Source organism: Thalassophryne amazonica, chromosome 12, assembly GCF_902500255.1.
Source record: "Thalassophryne amazonica chromosome 12, fThaAma1.1, whole genome shotgun sequence".
NCBI classification, from domain to species: Eukaryota; Metazoa; Chordata; class Actinopteri; order Batrachoidiformes; family Batrachoididae; genus Thalassophryne; species Thalassophryne amazonica.
The window spans coordinates 58346792-58369185 of NC_047114.1; the positions used below are offsets into that span (position 1 = coordinate 58346792).

Sequence of the window (22394 nt, forward strand, 5' to 3'; positions counted from 1 at the left end):
CAAAGTAAATACACAACAGCTACATTTTAAAGGGCTTGTTGATGTTTGAGAGAAACACTATTTAAAGATAACCTGTGTGTGTGTGTGTGTGTGTGTGTGTGTGTGTGTGTGTGTGTGTGTGTGTGTGTGTGTGTGTGTGTGTGTGTGTGTGTGTGTGTGTGTGTGTGTGTGTGTGTGTGTGTATACTTTGACAACAAATCAACAGCAACTTTCTATATGTACAGATATCACTGTATCCCTTAACTTAATTTAATTTAGATTTTATTTAATCAGCAAATCTAGCAGCAGCACTTTATTTCTATTTATAATTCTGCCTCATTTGTACCATGACAGCCACACTTTATCTTGGAAATTCAGCAATTAATAGAGAAGTAGCTGTGGCCTTAGTGGTCATCAGACACAGGCTTCGGAAATGAAAGGAACTAACAAATAAGCTCATTTCATGATGTAACATCAAGCTACCTGCCCCTAATTTCCACATTCATGCGTGTGATGATAAGATTATTCCCACAACAAGTCCACACAGCTCCAACAGGTTGCAGGTAGGTATATAGTATACTGCATACATATTCTGTTGATCTAGTTAATGAAAGTTCCCCAAATAGTTCCCTCAATATATGCCTTTTTAATCTACAATTTAGAATTCAGTATTTTTGCATAAACAACCTGTTAGGGAAGGACTCATTCTTCTATTTATTCACTCACACATGGTTCACCAAAACTGAAGAAAATAAGCCAATCAAATGGATATACGATGTATCTGTTTTCTCTGCACTGCTGGTATTTCTTCTTATTTTATTGCTCGAGTGGTACAGGGTTTACCATGCCCCAAATACAAACCACATAACAAACTCAATGTAATCATTAACTGGTAGTTTCAGCTATCGGCAGCACACTGGTCAAAGTACAGTTTATCCATTGGCAGATCTAGGATTTTTCCCAAGTCAAGGGCCATATATTACACAGTGGGGCTGAGGATGCGTCCAACAATCGTGCAGAATTCCCTGTACAGTAAGGTTTAGACATTTCAACAGTCATTCCTTTGCCATTGGCTGCAGTTTCATTCATTCATTTTCTATGCCCACTTAGGGTCAGGAGGGGGCTGGAGCCTACAGTAGTCATTGGGTATGAGGCAGAGTACACCCTGGACAAGACACAGTCTATCATGGTGCCACATACAAACAGACAAACACATTCATATGCATACCAACGGTCAATATAAAGTTCCTAAATCATCTAACAAGCATGTCTTTGGACATTTGAGGAAGCCAGAGCATCTGGAAGGAACCTGCGTGAATACCATGCAAACTCCACGCAGAAAGGGCCAGGTGAGAAGCGTTCCCACAACTTTTTTGCTGTGAGGCAATAGTGCTAACCACTAAGCCACCATACTGCCCTAGCATTGACTATATTTAGCAAATTGTTTCTTTTTGTTGAAACACATTATATGCTTTTAAAAAGATTTAAACAAAACTGTTAGCATTTTTCATATTGATTTAAACTCTTGTGAACAGATTAGTGGCAAATCTTCTTCTTGTCTTCTTGTTTTACTGCAGTTGCTATCCAGCTTGTGCAATCAGAGTCGGAATCACAGTAAATTTGCAATATAAAAGAATTTTTTGGTGTTGGACAGGACAAGAACTTCAGGGGCCAATCATATTTCAGATGAGGCCAGTGCCTCTCTGGTGCCACCCCTGAATTTGCCCCTGCATTTGTTCACTGTTCTCTAACCTGAAATCAAGAAAGTAAGAATCAAATCAAATCAACCCTACATTCACCTCTGTCTTCAGCCAGCGTTTACACCACCACATAATCGAACTGTCCCCCGTCCAGTCTCTCCTTATGGTCTGTCCACGATGATGCGGGCATGCTGCTGTAAGGGTCCAATAAGATGCGGATGCAGCGAACAAGGAGAAAGAGGAGCAGGAGGAGCAGGAGGCCCATGAAGCACAGGGCTGTCCCATGCTCAGCGTGTCCCACCTCAGGCTGCACCACAGTGGGGCTCCTGGGGAACTCAGGCGGCGCAGGAGAGGACAGCTCATAATCCACAACCCAGTAGTTTGTGATGCTCATACTGGATGTGAGTGACTGACTGACTGTTTTTCTTTTAAGCATCAGATTATATGAATGAAGGCAGTAATTTGTATGGTCACTGTTTTTATGGAGTAGAATATGAAAACATCAGTCAGCTGTGTTTTGGGGAGATGACACCACAGGATAGTGAATATGTTTCAGCAGAAACAAAACAATAAATTAATCAGTCCTCTGCTGAAGCAAGCTGCGGCATGCTCACTGAGATATAATAAAGCTCAGGCAAGCTTTCAAGACTATAAAAACTAGCATCGCTACTGAAACTACCATGCACAGTCATCATTAGTGTCCACATTTTAATCACTGCCCAGCAGAAGAGGAAGGATTTCATCGTAACATGATGTGAAGATGCTGCATGGATCCCTCGAAGCATGTGCAGATGGCAACTCGTGCACAATTTCTGCTTCACTGTTCCGCTGGTTTGGCTGTGTTACACTAATTTGTGGGTTTGACCGAAGGAGCTCATCAGTGTGTTGTTCTCCTCATCATTAGTCTTCTGGGAACTGTTGGATCTGAAGGCTGAGTCATCACCTAAAACAAAACATGCAGCGCCAGTGAGTTTCCACTGTGCAGACGTGCTGTATGACGGAAAAAATCAGTGGGATCACAGCTGGACAAAGGCCCTCATATGAGCTGCTTTCAGCATGTCTCACACCTCAGCAAACAAGTGCCAGAAAATCAACATCCAGTTGATAGTACACCTAATTACGTCCACCAAACACGTAATAAATCATTGCCATTTATTTATTTGTCTGTCTATCTTTTAACAGGATTACGTCAAAACTACTACACAGATTTTGACAAATTTTCAGCACAGATAGAGAATAGGCCATGGAAGACTCCATTAAAACTTTGGTGGTGATCTGGATTCTGGGTCAAGATTTCACTTTATATAGGCTTTTAAAGATTACGTCAAACTACTTCACAGATTTTGAACAAAGTTTCCACCACAGATAGATATTAGGCCATGGAAGACTCCACTGAATTTTGGTGATGATCCGGATCTGGATTCTGGATCAGGAATTAAATTTGTATGCTTCACTTTGTCAGATTTTGAGGATTACGTCAAAACTACTTAATGGATTTTCACCAAATTTTCACCATACATTAGTGTTAGGCCATGCAGACTCCATTAAAGTGGTCTCTGAATGCAATTGACACTATTTTTTCTATGACATTCAGGGGCGGAGGACCCGACCTGTCCTGCCGGGACGCATGTGATGGGCTACGTGATGGACTCATGGAGGAGATGGCAGGTCATGTGCCTTTACACGCTGTCTGTGGAGGACGTCGAAGATGTGTATCTATTTGGCTTGGGAGTGACCGGCTTTCTGCTGTATGGCATGGGCATAGCGCTGGTTTACTGGAAAATTTAAAAAGTGGAGGGCTGTTTTGATTGGGCCGTCCAGATTGCCCCACTTGATTGATTCGATTGGAAGGACAGTGACTGCTCAGTCGGTGGGTGTTAACCGCACGTTGGAAACCATCTCTGGGAGGATTGCAGCGCTGGGAAACCGCCTTGACCGTCAGTAAATGACCACATCTCCTTTCTACATTCAGATGCATTGAGAGCCACTTTGTTCTCAGAACTGTGGAATCTTTCAGGCGTCTGCTAATCAGACATTTATTTGGCTTCCCCAAGACAGCTGCACTTCAAGGCCGCTGCGATAAAAAACCTCCAAGAAGATTAAACACTCAAGCCTCGCTTCCCTGGTTTCCCCCTCCCTCAGCTTCTCCAGCTCTGACGTTGACTGTGAACAGTGGACTGCTCAGAGAACCCCCCTCCCTTCCAGGATTCAGTCATGGCCGTTGTTTAGCGCCAAAAAGGGCTGCTACCGGAGTGTTCTGATAAACTGGACTTTCAAATCTCGGCTGTCGTCCTGTGTTCTTGTTTGTCTGTGTGTCTACTGTTCTCTGTGCTGATAAGAGTTTTTTTCCTCATTGTTGTGGCTTCTCGAAGGCAGCGACCTTGAGGGTTTTTTTCTCTTCCTTACCTTGTGTGTGCTTTTTTATATGTGTTTATGTACCAGGCCGGCTTATGTCTGTTACGTGTGTGTTGTTTGTCTTTGTGTCGGTCATGGTTTGCTCAGCCCTGCAGTGACCTAAAGCAGGGATGTACATCTAGAGCTGGTCCCCGGGCGCCTTATGGCGACTTCTGCTCCTAACTGGCAATTAGGATGGGTTAACTGCAGTAGACACAATTCATTGTGCAGGGAACATGTTCCTTTGTGCATATGACAATGAAATTCTTTGAATCCTTGAATCCTTTGAATAAATTTTGGAGGTGATCTGGATCCAGATTCTGGATCAGGAAATCAGTTAATAGACTTTTAAGGATTATGTCAAAACTACTTCACGGAGCCAACATCAGGATTAAACCAAGATCAGGTAGACATTATTTTTGTTTCAGCTTGTGAATTAAATATCAGATTGGAACATCTTGATCAGTCGAACCATTCTGGATCACTATGCAATTATTGTATTGTGTTGTGGAATCTGGATCCAGGTAACGATGTAAATCACATATCTGTTATTTTGAGTTCTTGTCAATACTTGGTGGACGTCGGAACCTCTGGTTGCTCTTGTTTTATTGCTGTAAGAGAAATATGCAGTCCTAGCTGCATCACTAACATTTCTCAAGTTGAATGCAGCAACAATCAAATTCACATAAACTGAATGACGACAGCAAAAAACAAGAGGGGAAAAAAAAACTTTGGAGAGCTGAAGGACTGAGCTGCACAAAACACTCTTTAATGCACTGTGGAGCATATAAACTTTTCCTGCAGCATCTTCTGTGCTAGGAAGCTTTGATGGAGCTGCTGCTGTCTCGATGATGTACAAAGGACAATCTGAGCCTTAACAGGGAAATTAAAAAGACTGCCTCGGTATCGGTAATCAGAAGGTGACATGCGACTGAATCACAATATAAGTTGCCCCAAGGTCCTTCACAAGTGTAAGGTCTAACTTACCAACCCTCACGAGCAAGTACGCAGGCAACGGTGGTAAGGAAAACTCCAAATTACCCTTGGGGGTAATTTACAACACAACAAAAAAACTCAAGCAGACCAGACTTCAGGGGGTGACCAATGCTTTGGCCACAATGCAATAATAAAGATCATGTACACAAAGTACAACAATGAATTTCAAACATGCAAAACAAGAACAGAAAGGTCATTGTCATTAGGTTATATTCATCTGCCATCCAAATACAGTATCTTCCTCCAACAGGCTGCACTCTCAGACAGGGGAACATTAAAGGGTGCTTCTATCCACAGCAACCATCTGTGAAAGAGTCTGACCATCTGCCAAACCAGTAAACATACCACAATTTATGGTAAATGGACTGCATTCATACAGCGCTTTTCCATCTGTATCAGACAATCAAAGCACTTTACAATTATGCCTCACATTTCACCCATTCACAAACACACTGATGTCAGGGTTGTTGTGTGGGCCGCCAGAAGAGGAGGTACTGCTGGCCCACCACCAGAGGGCGCCCTGCCTGAAGTGCGGCTTCAGGCACGAGAGGGCGCTGCCCGCCATGGACACAGCCGGGGGTGACAGCTGTCGCTCATTACCTCTGACAGCTGTCACCATCTACTCAACATCATCTCACTCCATAAAGACCAAACGTCATCTCCACATCGTTGCCGAGATATCATACTTCATTGGAGGTAATATCCTCAGCCATTTGTGTTTCTAATAAGCTGTATATTGTGAGTGTTGCAGGAGTACTGGTCCCTCTTCTTGTGGAGGCTGAGTGAGCGCAGGACGGCACTCTTTTCCTCTGAGGGATCACTGTAAATACCTCAGCATTCTGAGTGAGAGGTGGAGGTGGCATTCCCACCATTGTTGTTACTGGGTGTACACACACCCACACTTGACTGTCTTTATTCTTCGCCAGCAGTACCAGATCCGACAGTCGGGGACGGTGATCACCTGGGAATTCGGGACTTGGCGGCTCCAGTATTCACCAGGTTCTGGGGCGGCGGAAATCGTGTGGTTCCGGCTCTTCTTAGGACAGACGTCTTCTATCCTCGAGCCTGCCCACACGTCACCTTTGTGTATTGACTGTTATGATATTCTGAGATTGTCTGTATGTTCGTTGTGCACATTCACAACATTAAATTGTTATATTTTGGCTTATCTATTGACCGTTCATTTGCGCCCCCTGTTGTGGGTCCGTGTCACTACACTTTCCCAACAAGGGTGCTGCAATGCAAGGCGCTCACCACACACCGTGAGTAAATCTATCCCTTATCTATACCTGCTTACTCCAATTAAGGGTCACAGGGAGGGGAGTGCTGGATCCTATCCTAGCAGTCATATGGTGTGACGCAGGGTACACACAAGTCTATCGCAGGGCCACATATAGACAAACAACATATTCACACCCGCAGGCACACTACGGACAATTTAAAATTTCCAGTGCACCTAACCTGCATGTCTTTAGATGTGGGAGGAAGCTGAAGCACCTGGAGAGACCCCATGCAAACACCACACATAAAGGCCCCAGGAGGGAATCAAGCCTACAAACTTCTTGCTGTGAGGCAACAGTGCTAACCACTAAGCCACCGTGCTGTCCTACCACAGTTTATACTGTGGAAAATATGGCACTTATTCTAGTTATGTCAACCAGTCCTACAAAATAGGCCGGTTTACAGGGAAACAATATTCAAGCAACAGCTATTTGTTACAACTTATTTTTCCCATTTAAACAACCACATTTTGTAGAACCAGTTGACATAAGTAAACACAAGATTCAGTTTTTTTTTTTTTTGTTTTTTTTTTGGAGTACAGATACACCAGCAAAGTACAAAAGACAAGTCATCTGAGAAAGTGTTGCCGAGTTTAGGACTAGCATACTACAGTTTAAAGTTCTCATCATTGTGGCTGTGCTTTACAAAATACTGCTGGTGAAGCTGAGGATTGTGATTGGGATGGGTGCCAATGAGCAACTCACTAATATACAGAGGAACCAAACTGTTAACATCTTTTCAGACAATATGCAGAATTTTGAATTAGGATCTGTACTGTGCTGAGAAGCAGAGTATCAGTTTATGTAGCAGAGTGTTGCTTATATTTCTGTGTAATAAACTGCAGGTTACTGGCAGCTTGTTTGGTAATCTACACAAAAACAACATGATAGCAGTCTGCTTGTGATTGCATGAAGCATTGTCTTTCAAACACTATAGTCAGTTTGGGAAAATAAATCTCATAAAGACAGAACAATATTTCTACAATATTTTGTAGAATCATACAACCTCTGGAAAAAAAAAAAAAGGATGGCATCACCACTCATGGTAGAAGTTCCCCAGCTTTCTATTTTCGTAGCAAATAAAATCACGACACAAAACATTTTTTGCTAAATAGCTGAACATTCTGGCTCCATGACATAGCTCCCAAAAATTTAATGGCATTTATTTTTTCCAGATATGGTGGAGGAGGAAAAAATTTAATCCCATTGTACTTTGCATTTCTAACAAATACCAACACAAATCTAAAAATGAAGAAAAAAGAACAATAAAACTAATGAAAAACAAGTGTTATATTTAGCAAAGCTACACAAAAAACAGCACTAACATTGGTAACATGATGTCTCTTTTTTCTTCAGCATTTTGAATTTTGCATACAGGAGTCAAATTAAATAGGTCAGATTTTCCAGATTATACATTTATAAATGTAGAAGGAAAAGTTTCAGAGTAAAATATGCCTAAAAAAGTTCAGTTATTAACTCACAGTGTGGTAGCAGTCCAGTGACAGACTAGAGGAGACTCAGATTAGAGGACTTACTTTTGGTTTGTGCCTGGGCAGCAGCTGTTCAGCACCATGGACAGCTCCGCTCTCCTCCAGGTCTGAGCTCCTCCTCTGATTAGTCTCCTCACTTCCCCGGGGACTGTCCCTGTACACGACTGCTCACGTAATCTTTCTGACAGCCTCGTGTGACTTTTGTGCTTCGTAAGACAACAGAACACTAAGGTGCCCTTGTGGTGCCTCATAATACAACACGAAAAAGACAAATCGTTGTCTTACTGTTATCAAAAATATCAAACTAATGCATTATAACATTTTATTAAAAACCGATGCTGTTCTCATAATGAAAAAAATCAAAATAAACCGTGATCTCAGCACTGTGTACAAATACAGAACTAGAAAGTAATGGAGTGCAAAAATTACTTCATGATATAATGATGAAGAGAAAAAAAAATCGAAAACCACATCATCTTTGAGTGTTTTTTGTATGTTTCCTTACTTCTTCCAGGTCCTTTGGCCAATTTCCACCACACTTGACATGTGGAATTAAAGGGTTGGTATTAGGTGTCGCAGACCGAATGGTCCCCCCTAAGAATTGGTCCACCCTGCCTTCACTGGGCATGTGTCACTGGGCGACAGACTGCCGCCCTGTCCAGGGTGAACCCCGCCTCGCACTCTATGGCTGCTGGGATAGGCTCCAGCCACCTGCGACCCTTAATTGGACTAAGTGGTTGAAGATGAGTGAGTGAGTGATTGTTGTACAAAAGCTTCAGATATCTGTTGCTAAGATAGATGATGACTGGAGTGCAGTTTTCGGTGGATCGCAGCTGATGCTTAGAAATGACAATACTGACACATGCACAGTGAAGGCAGAGGGAGGGGGCCCGTCGGTCGGCAACACCTGGAACTGACACACACTCAGGAATGAAGAGAACAGTTATTCTATGGGGCTGAGGATATACTGGATGTGTTAGTAAAGTTTAATTCGATAATTAACTGATTATTAATCAGCTATTAAATTAATTGCCAAATTTTTCAATAATCAGTTAAACTACCTTTTAACTCATAAAAAACAGAGAAGGTGTGACCTGAACTGGTCATTGGATCTTAATAGGATTTCAATATGGTCACTGGAGACACATCACACCTGTAATGTTATGGTAACTGCACTCTGGTTAAAACCAAATCTAGACACAATATGGATGAGAGACACATTCTAATGTTACCTTTAAATGGGGCCCTTCTTCTTTTTCTGATTCTTTTGGATTTGGGTATATGTTTGGGGTTGTCATACTGTAGAATTAATTTGAGCCTGATCAGAGGTCTTTGAGAGATGATGTACAAGTATCTAAGTGTAGTTGTCAGCACTGAGGGCAGTATTAATTCCGACAATATCCCCAACATTTGCAAAAATATTCCCACAAAACTACTAGAAACATCTGTGAAAACACGCCTGAAAACACCTTCTGTTACAAAGAAATATTTAACATTTTGGTATTCAGTCCAGAGTACCTGTTGCAATTTTATTACCCAAATCCTTTTCCATGCGCACTTGCACAGGCGAACTGCTTGGATTTACTGGCACGTTAAAGGCACAGTGTTTTCACTGCACGTTTTCATTTAAATGAGTTGTGTCAAGATTTCTCTGGACTGCAGATTGATCCCGTTGGTTTGCTGATAGCATCACTAGACAGCTTCCAATTATGAAGGGATGTCAGAATATTTGTCCATCATCTATAGTGCTGTTTCCTTGGCTGACCAAAGAAATGTTCAGTTTTAGAGCAATTACAGCTCCTCAAGATTGCCTGCATCTTGTGGCTCTGCAGAACAGGTCAAGTTTTAATTTCACAGCTGTTATTTTCTGATAATGACTCATTAAAAATAAACCCTTGTTATATGATTGCAACATGATACTTTTTAATGAATCATTAACCTGTAAAGCAGTCACAAAATTGCCAGACGTTTGTCCACAAAAGAAAACTACATGCATCAGCGCTCAGTGGATATCCAATACCGTCTACAATGTCCTATTAAGCGTTAATTAATGAAGTAATTACATTGTAATCTGCGTGTTAATGACAATGACGATGCAGTGCTGTTATCTTGCTAGCAACTTCCCACCTTTTCACAAGCGAACGTAATATAACATTCTATTAGTTACTTCTCACCGTTTCAGGTAGCATGCGTCATCCTGCATCTTCTTAATTTGTTTTTATTTCAAATGTTCAATTATAAATCGCTTAAATTTAGCCAATTTCTCAAATCACGACTACAGAAATCCTCCAGGTATAGTGTTCTTCTACTTCTTCTTTTTAGTGTTTGATGGCGGATGATACCAGAAGCGTGAATCCATGGCCAGTGCATTACCGCCACCTTCTGCTCCGGAGGGTAAATGCATCAATCCAGTCTGTCTAGTTTAGGGTAATATAGAGATCAGTGGGTTAAACATAATTTACTTTATTCAGGAAGTCAGGGTGGGCGGCTCCATTTTGGCAAGCAACTTCCGGTTTGCCACTGCGTCTGATGATTAGTTACGTGGGAACACAGTACGTTAGAAGTGTCCAAACATGAGCAGCATTAATTGTTCATTTCGTGCTTGCCACAGCAAGTAGAAGAAGAGGAAACTATCGCTTTCAGAACGTTTTGAACATGGAAAGGGGAGATCTGAATGCTGTGGACCAGCATTTAACTTGTTCCCTCCTCCATCAAAAAACATTCTCCGGTGCTGGCTAAAGGCGCTGAATTTGAAAAATCCACCCAAACATCCTTATTCGTTGTTTTCACATATCCCATAATCCCTTGTGCGCTAGAGAGTCAAAACAACATAGAGAATCCACATGATGACAATTGTAAATAATATTATACTACAAAAATGTAATTTTTTATGCTTTTCATCACGTAATAAGAGAGACTGCATGATACCCTGAAAACTTGCTAAAACAATTATAACAATCTGTGTCTACTACGTTTAATCTGCGTGGAATTTAATAAGCACAAACCGTATTTCAGACATATATATGAGTCTGGAACAAAGAGGACAAACAGTGTTGTAAAGAACAATAATCAAGACGTTAAAGAGCAAACTTTACTTTCCCCCAGAACGACATGATCAGGAAGCGAGCGTAGCTCACAGCAGCTCCCATTGAAAATAACGGAGAGACAGCCTGTGATTCTCGCATGTTTACATAAAACAAACGCAATAACAATGTCTATAAACCCAGAGAATATATTCACGAGAGTTTTAGGCACAATAAAAAATAGTTTTATGTTGCGATCTTAATGGTGTTGTCTGTGTGCAGCTGTTAAAGTGAAGCCCGATCAGAGTGTCTCAATGCAGTTCTCAATGTTACTGAGATCTCACAGCGCGGCGACCTCTTGGAGGTTTTGTGGGATTTGAAACCTGAAAAGCCTCAATGTCTGTTCTTTTCATTTTGTGGAGAAAAACCACACCACTGCATCCTTACCCAGAAAATGGTTGGGCTACAACACTCCATTGAAGAAGTAACGGCGGCTGCTAGTGAAACAAATGGGTAAGCTGTGTGTGTAGCGTTAGCTGCTATCAAATTTAGTCATTTTCTGGCATATGATAAACCAAGCACAGCTTGAAATAACACCATACGTATATTAACATTACGTAATCCTGGCATTACGGTGGTACTACTTGTCAGGTAGTATTGATAGGCTTCGATGCTTTTACAGTTCCTCATAGCCAAACCGTCCACGCGACAACACAAAGCAGGTAACAATATCGGGATACATAATCAAGGGCCACTTTTTCATGTCATCTTCCCACTCTGTTATTACCCGTGGGTGAGCCAGAGTCACTCCCTTTGAGCTTTTCAAAAAGGTTTTTGTTTCTACCCGTGTAATGACTTCCATTATTCTATAATTGAAAACACTGCTCACCGGAAGTCCTAAGCCAAAACAGAAATGCCTCTGTTGTAAAAGTGAGCAGAGTGTTATGTGTCGACGCGGGTTGAGGAGCGGACCTGCGTCTGATGGAACCCAGCGCTAAATAACCAGAAAGCGGTTCCAATAACAAAACAATTTATTTCTTCCACCCTTTGGTGCATAACAACGTGTACAAACTAAAACAGCGTCGGTCTGGTGGAGTGAAGGCTGGCACGCTCTCCAGCGCCCAAAAGGATCGAGGCCCGGCGCTTCTGGACTCACTTTTACCGCCAAACACCCCCCAGGTGGACACGACAAACCGACTCTCTGCGAAGGATAGAAGAGGTGAGGTAAGTCAGCAGTTAAAAGCAATATCCTTCAAAAGGCACACACTATCAGCAACACATTCAGGTCTGTATTCAAGCTCTATGTAAATGAGCAGCTTCTCACAACAGGTGGAGGATCAGTTGTCCGCACGCCACGGCAGTGAGAAGCGAGCTGCACAATTCTCATCACAATTCAAATATACTGCGCAACAAAATACCAAGTTACTATCAACAATTAGTCAAACAATTATTCCTCTGATGTGTGCTGACAGCATGTGTCCCTCACCCTTCTTCCTTCACAGGCACGATGTCAAACCCAGGCGTGGTCCTCAGCGTCTCACACACGAACACCACAAGGTCGAGTTCCCGGCAATTCTGCTTGAATCACACATGGCTTAAATGCAGAACGCCATCTAATTATCTGCTTCAGCTGAAAGTCTTTAAGGTTGCATGTGAGCACCATCCACAGGTGCTGCACATAACGTTGATGAGGGTGAAGGACTCTTCAGCCAGCACCTTCTCCACAGACAAATCAGTTTTCATACCACCTGGAGAGCAAAGAAAAGAAAAGAACACCAAAATGTCCAGCCACCCCCCCCCAACACACAACAGTACCCCCCCTTTAACGGGATGCCTCCCGGCGACCGAACAGACCAGGTCCGAGAATAGCACCTCCCTCCGGGTCCTCGTCAGGAAGCAGACAGCTAATTCTCCCAAGGTCCACCAGAGACAGCAGGACAGGGCACCGCAGCTGGAAGGCCGGCTGGCAGCAACAAAAACCCCAAAACAGTCCCTAATACAATCCAACATACAAGAAAAAACATAAAACCCACCCAAAACCTCCCCAGGGGACCGTCCCATCCAACCCCGGGAAGAAAAAAAAACTCCCAAATGCAAAAACCCAACACCAGCCCCAAACACAATACAAACATAAATGCATAAAAAAAATAACAACCCCCCAGAACGACTTGCAGAGCCCAACACCCCCCAGAAGGCCTTTACCGTCGGTTCCAGGAGGAATAGCCAGAACCGGAATCCCAAAGGTCCCCAGGTACACATGGAGCAAACGGCGCCCCCCAGAGGACCGTACCATCAAACCCCAGGAGGCACCCCCCCCACAACCCCGGAACCCCAGACCTGGCCACACCTGGCTAGTCGGCCCCACAAACCAATTCCCCCCCAGAGGACCGTCCCATCAACCCTGGAGGTGGAACCCGGAAGGAAACAAAACAAAATCAAAGTCCAACCCCCGGAGGACTACCCTAAACAACCCTGGGGGCAATAAACAACCGTTAAACCCTGTTACCTTCCCCGGCACCCCGAAAGACCCCAGGTCCCTCCCAGAGCCCCTCGGCGGCTCAATTTTGGCGAACGGCACAAAACATCAAGCCGAGGAAGGGAACAGGAAAAACTAACCCAGCCCCAACCCCTAGGCGCAGCGGAAAACCGGAAATACGTCCGGTGCCCCAACTCGACCATACCCCAGCCTCTCGGGAGGGGTGGAACTACCGAAATGGCGAACGGCAACAGATCGGCCCACCCCTCCGACTGAGGTATGTTCCCGCTGCACCACACCCCGGCAACACCAATGACGAACGGTACAAAGGCCCACCGAGGCTGGAGTGGAACCGGGCCTAACCAAACCAAGAAAAACGCCCCTAACAACCCCCCTAGGTGCAGAGGTCTTCTGAGAACGCTCAGTGTGACCAACCTGCACCACCCCACAACCCACAAGACGAACAGTCTTGGGGCAAGTGAGGTTGGGGTTAGGGAAGAAGGGAAATAACAACCAACAAACAAAACGACCCCCAGACCCAAACAGAAAATACCTAAATACACATAAAAAACAACGATCAAATGAGTCCAGACGGGCTTCTAACCGCCTATCGTTCACTCCACCAGACACGCCTCTGACTCCCCAAACAAATTATAACCCCTATTCAAAGAAACAAAACATTAACCCATACAAGTTTTTTTTTGTTTTTTGTTTTTTTTTGTGTGTGTGTGTATTATTTCGCCTGTCCCAGAACACCTGGAGATACGTCACCAGAGAACATTGCATCAAAAACGAAGCACAGGCTTCAACGTCTCCCGCATAAGGCTCCGGATGACAAATAATCAGTTCGGACGCCGAATCTCTGGGAGACGGAGTTATCTGCACCGGTATCGATGGTGCCGCAGCTGGAGCAGCAGGAAGGAAGGAACGGCTTGCGCTGCAAGCTCCGTAACACAGGCGTCTGTTGGTTTAATTTGGTTTGCGAGATGCAGTAATTGCTCCCATATTTTCTCCAAGTGTTCTTGAACTCTTTCGGCGAAAGGAACCACCTCTGCCGCTGGGTCCATTATGGAATGGCCGGGAACTACTGCTATGTGTCAACGCGGGTTGAGGAGCGGACCTGCGTCTGACGGAACCCAGCGCTAAAATAACCAGAAAGCGGTTCCAATAACAAAACAATTTATTTCTTCCACCCTTTGGTGCATAACAACGGTACAAACTAAAACAGCGTCGGTCTGGTGGAGTGAAGGCTGGCACGCTCTCCAGCGCCCAAAAGGATCGAGGCCCGGCGCTTCTGGACTCACTTTTACCGCCAAACACCCCCCACACAACACAGAGCTGAATAAGGTGAATAGTCTTTCAGGGTCCTGTCATCCCCTGTATGGTTGGAGTGGTTACAGTTCAACTCACCAGTTGCAAACACTGAAAATGGCATCACCGCTTGTCACGCATGAAGACAATAAATGCAAACCAGTATGAAATACAGTCACCAAAGGCATTCAAACATAAGTTAATGTATATATACTGTAGATTTAAAATAAAAACCTAAATTATCTTTATTTATTTATTTGTCTGTCTAATCCCAGGATGAATCACACTCAGGTTACGTGCCATTGATATTCCTGTTCCAGAAGGTCCTTAGTTTCCCGGTTACTGCACGGAAACAATGAATCTCTGTGCGATGCCCATATACAGTTGTATGCAAAACTTTGGGCACCCTGATAATTTTCATGATTTTCCTTTATAAATTAGTTAAATGTTAAATGTATCATAAAGCAGACAAACACCTGAGATTTGAGAAGTGAAATTAAGTTTCTAGTATTTACATAAGATGTGCAATAATTCTTTAAACAAAAATTAGGCAGGTGCATAAATTTGGGCACCCCAACAGAAAAAAAATACATCAATATTTAGTAGATTCTCCTTTTGCAGAAATAACAGCCTCTAAATGCTTCCTATTGCTTCCAATGAGAGTCTGGATTCTGATTGAAGGTATTTGGACCATTTTTCTTAACTAGTTCTGTGCCTGCAGTGTTCCATTTCCTCACTATGTTCCTCACAGTGGAAACTAACAGCTGAAATCTCTGAGATACTTTTTGGATCCTTCCCCTAAACCATGATTTTGAGCAATCTTTGTTTTCAGGTCATTTGAGATTTGTTTAGATGCAAAGAGGAGAAACATTTGCAAATGGCCACCTTAAATACCTTCTCTCATGATTGGATTCACCTGTGTAATGAGGTCAAGGTTCAATGAGCTTACCAAACCAATTTTGTGTTCCAGTAATTGCTGCTGAATGTATTCAAATCAATAAAATGACAAGGGTGCCCAAATTTATGCACCTGCCTAATTTTGTTATATAATTGCACACTTTCTGTAAATGCTAGAAACTTCATTTCACTTCTCAAATATCAGTGTGTTCTTCTGCTAATGATATATGATATATTTAATTGAAATTTCTGATTCAGACAACCAATGATTTATAAAGAAAAATCATCAAAATCATCAGGGGTGCCCACATTTTGGCATACAACCGTATATAGATACTGGACAAAGCCTGTGTGATGTCACGCATAGGTTTTCTATGGAGACCCAGAACAGCTATGACGCCTGTGTCTGGCCCATGTTCTGTGTGTTGCGATGTTCACAGCAGCTAAATGAACTCATTAATGCATAAAGGGGTGGAGCATGTGTGGGTCTCTGTGTAATGAAAGACACCCCTCTTTGAGTCTGAACCACTGAACCAAGGTTTGGGTGTTTATTAAAGCATATTTTCAGGGACTGCGCAGTTGTTCCATCTTGGTCACCTCCCTGACTAACACCCTTCTCCGATTTCTCGGTTTAGACGGGCAGCCACTCTAGGAAGAGTCCTGGTGGATCCAAACTATGTCCATTTATGGATGATGGAGGCCACTGTTGTCATTGGGACCTTCAAAGCAGCAGAAGTGTTTCTGGTACCCTTCCTCAGATTTGTGCCTTGACACAATCCTGTCTCAGAGGTCTACAAACAATTCCTTTGACGTCATGTTTCGTTTGTGCTCTGACATACACTGTCAACTGTGGGACCTTACAGTACATTTATTCCAAATCTGGTTGAAATTCAAACACTTGGCATTGACCTTTGACCAAATTAGTTCTTTAAGGGCAATTTTGGGGTCAACCTTCGTTGAGATACCAAGTTAGGTCAGCGTGACCTTGGCCCCAGTGACTGACCTTTGGAAAATTTGACCTTGTTGGCAATTCTGGAACCCACATCCATATGTGTATCAGGTTTGGTACAAATTACACAGAAAAACCTTAATTTTGACCTTTTATCTCAATGACCTTGATCCCAATGATTAATCTCTGGCAATTTTGACCTCACTTGGATAATTTCAGAACCCACCTCCAGATGTGTGTCATGTTTGCTTCACATTGTAATGAAAAACTTAAATTCTCATTCTAGACCCTAGTGGCCTTAATCTCAGTGGCTGACCTTTGACCATTATGGTTTCACCTGGGTAATTCCAAAACAAAAGATTTTTTGACCTTGACCCCAAATGAGCTTGACCTTTGCCAAGGGTAATTCTGGGCTCAATCTTCATCCACATTAAAAGGGCCAGGGAGCTAAAATGATTAATGGAACAAAGACACAGTAAAACAGATGTTTTCAAAATTACAATATGATCCTTGGTAAATATTGTGCATATCAGTGCTGCTCTGCTGAAATTCATATGGCCTCTTTAAAAATGCTGAGCTTCATATTCAAGAGCCCCATAGCAACATTCAACAGAGAGTAAAAACTGAAATCAAACAGCCCATATAAAGGTTTCATTTTGTACTATTGGAAGTATTTCGAGCACACAGTAGACTTCACAATGACACACACAAAGACAACAGAAACAAGAAAAAGCATTTATTAAATAGTTATGATTATGCGTGCCAAGCAGTATTACAGAAACTTTATCTAAACACAAGCACTCATTGCATTCATTTACAGATGTACTCTGTATTAAACATCTTTATGCATTTTATGACGTTCCTCAGTCTCCTCCATTTATTTCCACCATTTTCCTGATTTTTTTTTTTTTTTTTTAAGATCTTCCTGTGTATTTTCTTCTGTGGAAGACTATCACACCCAGTAATTTAAAAGAAGGAAAAGAAATGGAAGTTCAATGCACATTTTCTTTTATGTTGTATGAGAAATTCATAATTGTCATAATTAAATGAAAAACGTATTTAGCAATTTGGTTTATGTGAATGAATGAATTGTTCATGGGGGCAACTGTGGGATTTTACAACATTGGGTCTACAATTAGGTGTTTTGTGGGTCATCTTTTCACTTGGGACAAAAACTAACTTCATTGCTAGATGACTGATTTAGAATGTGAACACCATCACAAGCTTATTGGCTAATGGCACGGGGCAAGCTAAAACACTCGGTAAACTGTGTCTTGCCGTCACTGGACAGGTGAAAATAACAATACAGTGTCTGTAAATACATGGGTCCATACAGACATGTATGTTTACCTCACTAAAACATTTTTTTTTTAAATGATCGAGGTGGTGCTAACCTCTGAGTGATTGATTACAAGTCAACTGCCCATGACAAGCTTGTTCAGTATTGCATTATGTATTCTGTACTGTATTTCTTTGCACTTCACTCTAGGAGGCTGCATGATCTTAGATTTCTTCTTTTCTTTGAATATTACTTATTCTGCCTATTCTGACTGAATGTGAAGAAACATTTATTTGTACAGTGAACATTAAAAACAATAACTACATTGGCACCCTTTTTCATTTCTGTAGAACCATTTTTCAGTATTGTTTTTACCTACATGTCTGTTGTCTCTCCCCAGCATTGTTCTTTATATTCATTTTTCCAAATTGTATCTACAGTGTTTACATATTTACACATTGCACAGTCCTTCCTTCTTTTGTCATTTAATCTTCTTGTTTCTTTAAGGGGTGAATTATAGCCATTCTGGATTGTGTGTGTGTGGGGGTGGATTTTACATATGCTGCATTCTAGCTATCTCAGAAATCGTAGGTCACAGCTGGGAATAATGTTAAAACTCGGGCTAAATGCCTTACATTTTTCACACAACCAGTCAAGTTGAAAGAAAAGCTGGACATCTTTAAGAATTATACGGTCCACCCAAGAGTCCTCGTGAAGAGGACAGATGAAGCTTATGTTACATTAGTGTTTTAATTTACGTTTAGGACAGCACGTCCCTTACCAAAAATAGTACTGATAAGTATATAAAAAGTAAACTAGAAGTATACTTGAAACATTCTTGAATATACTACTTTTGTAAGGGTGGCTTAGTGGGTCCGGGTGCTCCAGCTTCCTTCCACACTCCAAAAAGCTGTATAGTAGCGGGATGAAGGTCCCGTGTCCTGATTGAAAAGACGTTCCCGCTAGCTTGGCTAATGGGGAATTCCCTTTGGCTGACCTGTAGAGGAACGGTCTTTAGTGCGAGCCGTCTGGGTTCGATCCCACCACCAACCCGGCCACAAAGGCCCTGCGGTCACATATATTAGGTGAACTGGAAACTTTAAATCGACTTTACAATCAATGAATGTGTTTCTGTCTGTCTGTGGCCCTGAGACAAACTGGCACCCTGTCCAGGGTGTATCCTGCCTCACACCGTATGGCTGTTGGAATAGGTGGATCCCCACCCCCCACCCCCACCCCATGACCCTTAACTGGAGTAAGCGGGTAAATGGATGGATGTAGTACTTGTTTTTTTGAGTTGGTTTGTAATGTGGTGGGTGTAGCTTATCACTGTGAGCAGCATTTGCTGGATTAGCAAATATAAGCGGTACCATTTAATAAACAATACATTACGCAGTATTTCATTCACAAAACCATTGTGGCAACATGTCCACAGACAGCAGTAGAACAGTACTGTAGTCACAGTTTATTAAATTGGACAAAAACAGTAAAACGTTCCAATTTTACTACTGTTAATGCTCTGAGCAGCCATCTTGGATGTGAACTCGTGTCGTTTTAAACAAGTTGACAAGTTTTTAATTACGACTCAGGGGGTGAAACAATTTAAATTTCTATTCATAACTGGGGAATTGTGAGTACAACTAAATCACCAATATTCAGTCTGGATATTCATTTAGTCTATCAATTTTCTAGTGTCTCCATTCCTGCTCTTCTCCTGCCCTCCTCTCTGGACCTTTATTGCTATCCCTTCCTGTGTTTGTTTCCACTGGTCCTTTTCCCTCTTCTTTCCTCAATCCTGTCCTGCCTCTACTCCACCTGTCCTCCCTCATCTTCATCGTCAACACACACTGTGAACTCCTTCTCAGGTAACAGTCCATACTCATTAAGAAATGACTCCACATCTGTAGCAAAGAACTCTTCGTTGAAATGTTTGGTAAAGAGAGGAAGTTACAAGTAATTCTCCGGCTTTGTACCACCAGCAGAGCAGGAAGAAACCTGAGGGAATAAAAGAAGAATTAATTAAAAGGTCATCAAAGGTTCAAAAAGGTGCAAGGGAATTTCCAAAGGTGCCCATGAACAACATTTATGTTGTCCACAACATTGTTATAATATTATGGTTTCATTGTGACAGCCTGAGGATTTTAAGTTGCTGCAATGTAATTTTATAGAGTTTACAGAGGTTGTCACAGCATTGTATATATATATATATATAGAACGTCATATTTGAGCATTGCACCTTGAAAGCCATGGGATAGTTCTACGTCCGCCACTCAGGATTGAAACAGAGACCCCTCACACCATTGCACCTTGGTTTACAACTACATGGGACATGTGTACATTTGGTCATGGTTCAACACTGTAGCAACTTGTGTAAAAACTCTATAGAAGGATATTGTGGTGGTTGTTAAACCTCAACCAAAATATAATGTTTCATTTATGTAGTGTGTTTGCTCACTGGTCATTCAAATCAAAAAAGTTCAAATCCAAAATTCAAACGCTAAAACCTGTATCTGATTTACATATGGAAGACAGAACTCTCACCAAAACTGAGCAGGAGAAGTAGGTCCTTAAAACATTTTTCATGAATGTCTTTACCAGAGACAAACTTGAATAATTTCTCTGATGTCAACAGTGAGAAAGCAAAGAAGAATTAGACACCTTCATTATGAATGTGGAAGAAATATGGAAAACACTGAATAAATGAATACATTAAATCACCAGGACCAGCTGGACTACATCCAAGCTTTGTGAAGGAACTGACACCCTCTAAATTACACCTGGTGTGGTTAATAATCAAATCAGTACATGAAAAGGTCCAACTAACTGATTAATTGATGCTCATGTCTCTCTATTTTAAAGAAAAACAAAAGAAAAAGGTGATGTTAGAACAGGTCAGTTTTCCCAAGTCCATAGGAGGGTTTCTGACATATGAATTTATGAAGTATATGACTGAACTAGCTTTTTTTGGCCAAGATCTACATAGCTCTATTGATGGTCTATTGACCATGACTAAAAACACTTAAAACAATAGCAGTGCTCGTCACAAACATTTTCTGATAACTCAGAAGGGTTTTCATTCTTACCCTTAGCCCATTCAAAGGGTTTACGGCGTTTGTGTTATCACATGGACAGTAGGACAGTCAACAACATGATGACAACACCTGTTCGGTTGTCAGATGATGGTTAAAACCTTGGTTACTTTGTAGGTTTAATAAAATGATTTCTTGAAAAACCTTAGAATATAGATCCCCCCAGAATGTGGCTACGAGTACAACTACAAATACTACTACTAAGAAACTGACTGCAGTGTCTTGCAGGGATGATTTGGGTTTAATGGTGTATTACCTTTGTCTCTTACAAGTATTTGTCATTGTTACAGTTTTTAAGATGTTTCCAGAGTTAAGAACTGTGTTGTGATATTTAACCAACCTCAGAGGAGAAGCGCTCAGAAGCACCTGTGGCCACAGCGGTCAATGCGGCAGAATTTAACGCTGGAATACTCTGAAGCCAGACAGTCCAGACACGAGTTCAGCTGTTCACAGTCTGAGGGAGGAGACCATGCGTCACTTCTCCAAACACTTTATTGAAAGGACTCATCTCAATGAAACGCACAAGTATTTCTGGATCATGTTTGCAGAATGTTTGTTGTAATGTGGGTTGTAACATGAGTCAATGTGAAACTCTCAAAAGATTTCACCTTTCACACCGTGCTGGTAGATGTGGACCACTACAACGGTCAGCCGATGTTCCTTTTCAATAACTTCCAGAAAAGCCTCTCCACTCTCAAGTTCATGGACTGATTCAAACCTGGGTCCAAAACTCAGGCGCTCATGCATTTCCTGCATACATTGTTTTCTGTAGCGTTTCAGGCACTGTTCATCCTCCGTTTGGATCATCTCATACTCCTGAACACTCATCTGAAGAACAGGGAGAGCTGAGGGTTAAAAAATGTAATCTCGCTCCCTCACGTTCACATTGTTCTCTTCTATGTCTGAGAATACATTTGTGTTTTCGAGCTTTTTTTCTTTTCATTTTGTGTTTAGACTTACCTTTCTGTTGGCTCGCTCTTTATCGTCATCTTGTGGACTGGACATTTGCCTGAGGAGCTGTCGCTTGCTTTGTGGGACAGTCTGATCTACGGTGTCCAATTTAAACCTCCGCCAGTCATTAATTACACCTTAGGCCCTGCACACATGTAAAGTGATAGATTTATGTCATTTCCCACCATCCAATTTCCAGAGTTTATCCAGGTTCAGGTTCCTATGGTAGAAGACCAAAGAAAGCAGCCTATATGTCCTTTTGGAAGTGAAGTCTTCCAGATCTTCATGGTGGATCTAAAGTCAATGATCCATCAATCCATCCATAGTATAAATACCTCTATCTGTACATACACACATAGAGATATATGAATACATACATACATTCACACACACAGTTTAGGCCGTTACATTACCTGTGTGGTTAGCAGGTAACTCTGACTCTTCTGATGCACAGTCAGACATCTGCAATGACAAGAACAAACAATCTATGCAACTTGAACAGACCATCTTCTTGCAAGTTCTACAGATGTTTTTACAGTTGACATGAATGTGTCTCAAAGCCAAACAGATATTCATGAAA

The 22394-nt window shown here is 42.0% G+C and overlaps 2 protein-coding genes across 2 annotated transcripts; both read right to left on the reverse strand.

Moving 5' to 3' along the window:
• Window positions 1-1664: 1664 nt before the first annotated feature.
• Window positions 1665-2098, reverse strand: LOC117522579 (cortexin-1-like). The gene has a single exon (XM_034184011.1). It carries the CDS (start codon window positions 2071-2073, stop codon window positions 1798-1800), a length of 276 nt encoding a protein of 91 aa, XP_034039902.1. The 5' UTR covers window positions 2074-2098; the 3' UTR covers window positions 1665-1797.
• Window positions 2099-21219: 19121 nt separating this feature from the next.
• On the reverse strand, window positions 21220-21946 carry LOC117521251 (phosducin-like). The gene is made up of 3 exons (XM_034182583.1): window positions 21824-21946; window positions 21472-21691; window positions 21220-21317 (listed from the first exon to the last, which is right to left on the reverse strand). Exons 1-3 carry the CDS (start codon window positions 21866-21868, stop codon window positions 21220-21222), a joined length of 363 nt encoding a protein of 120 aa, XP_034038474.1. The 5' UTR covers window positions 21869-21946.
• Window positions 21947-22394: the final 448 nt, after the last annotated feature.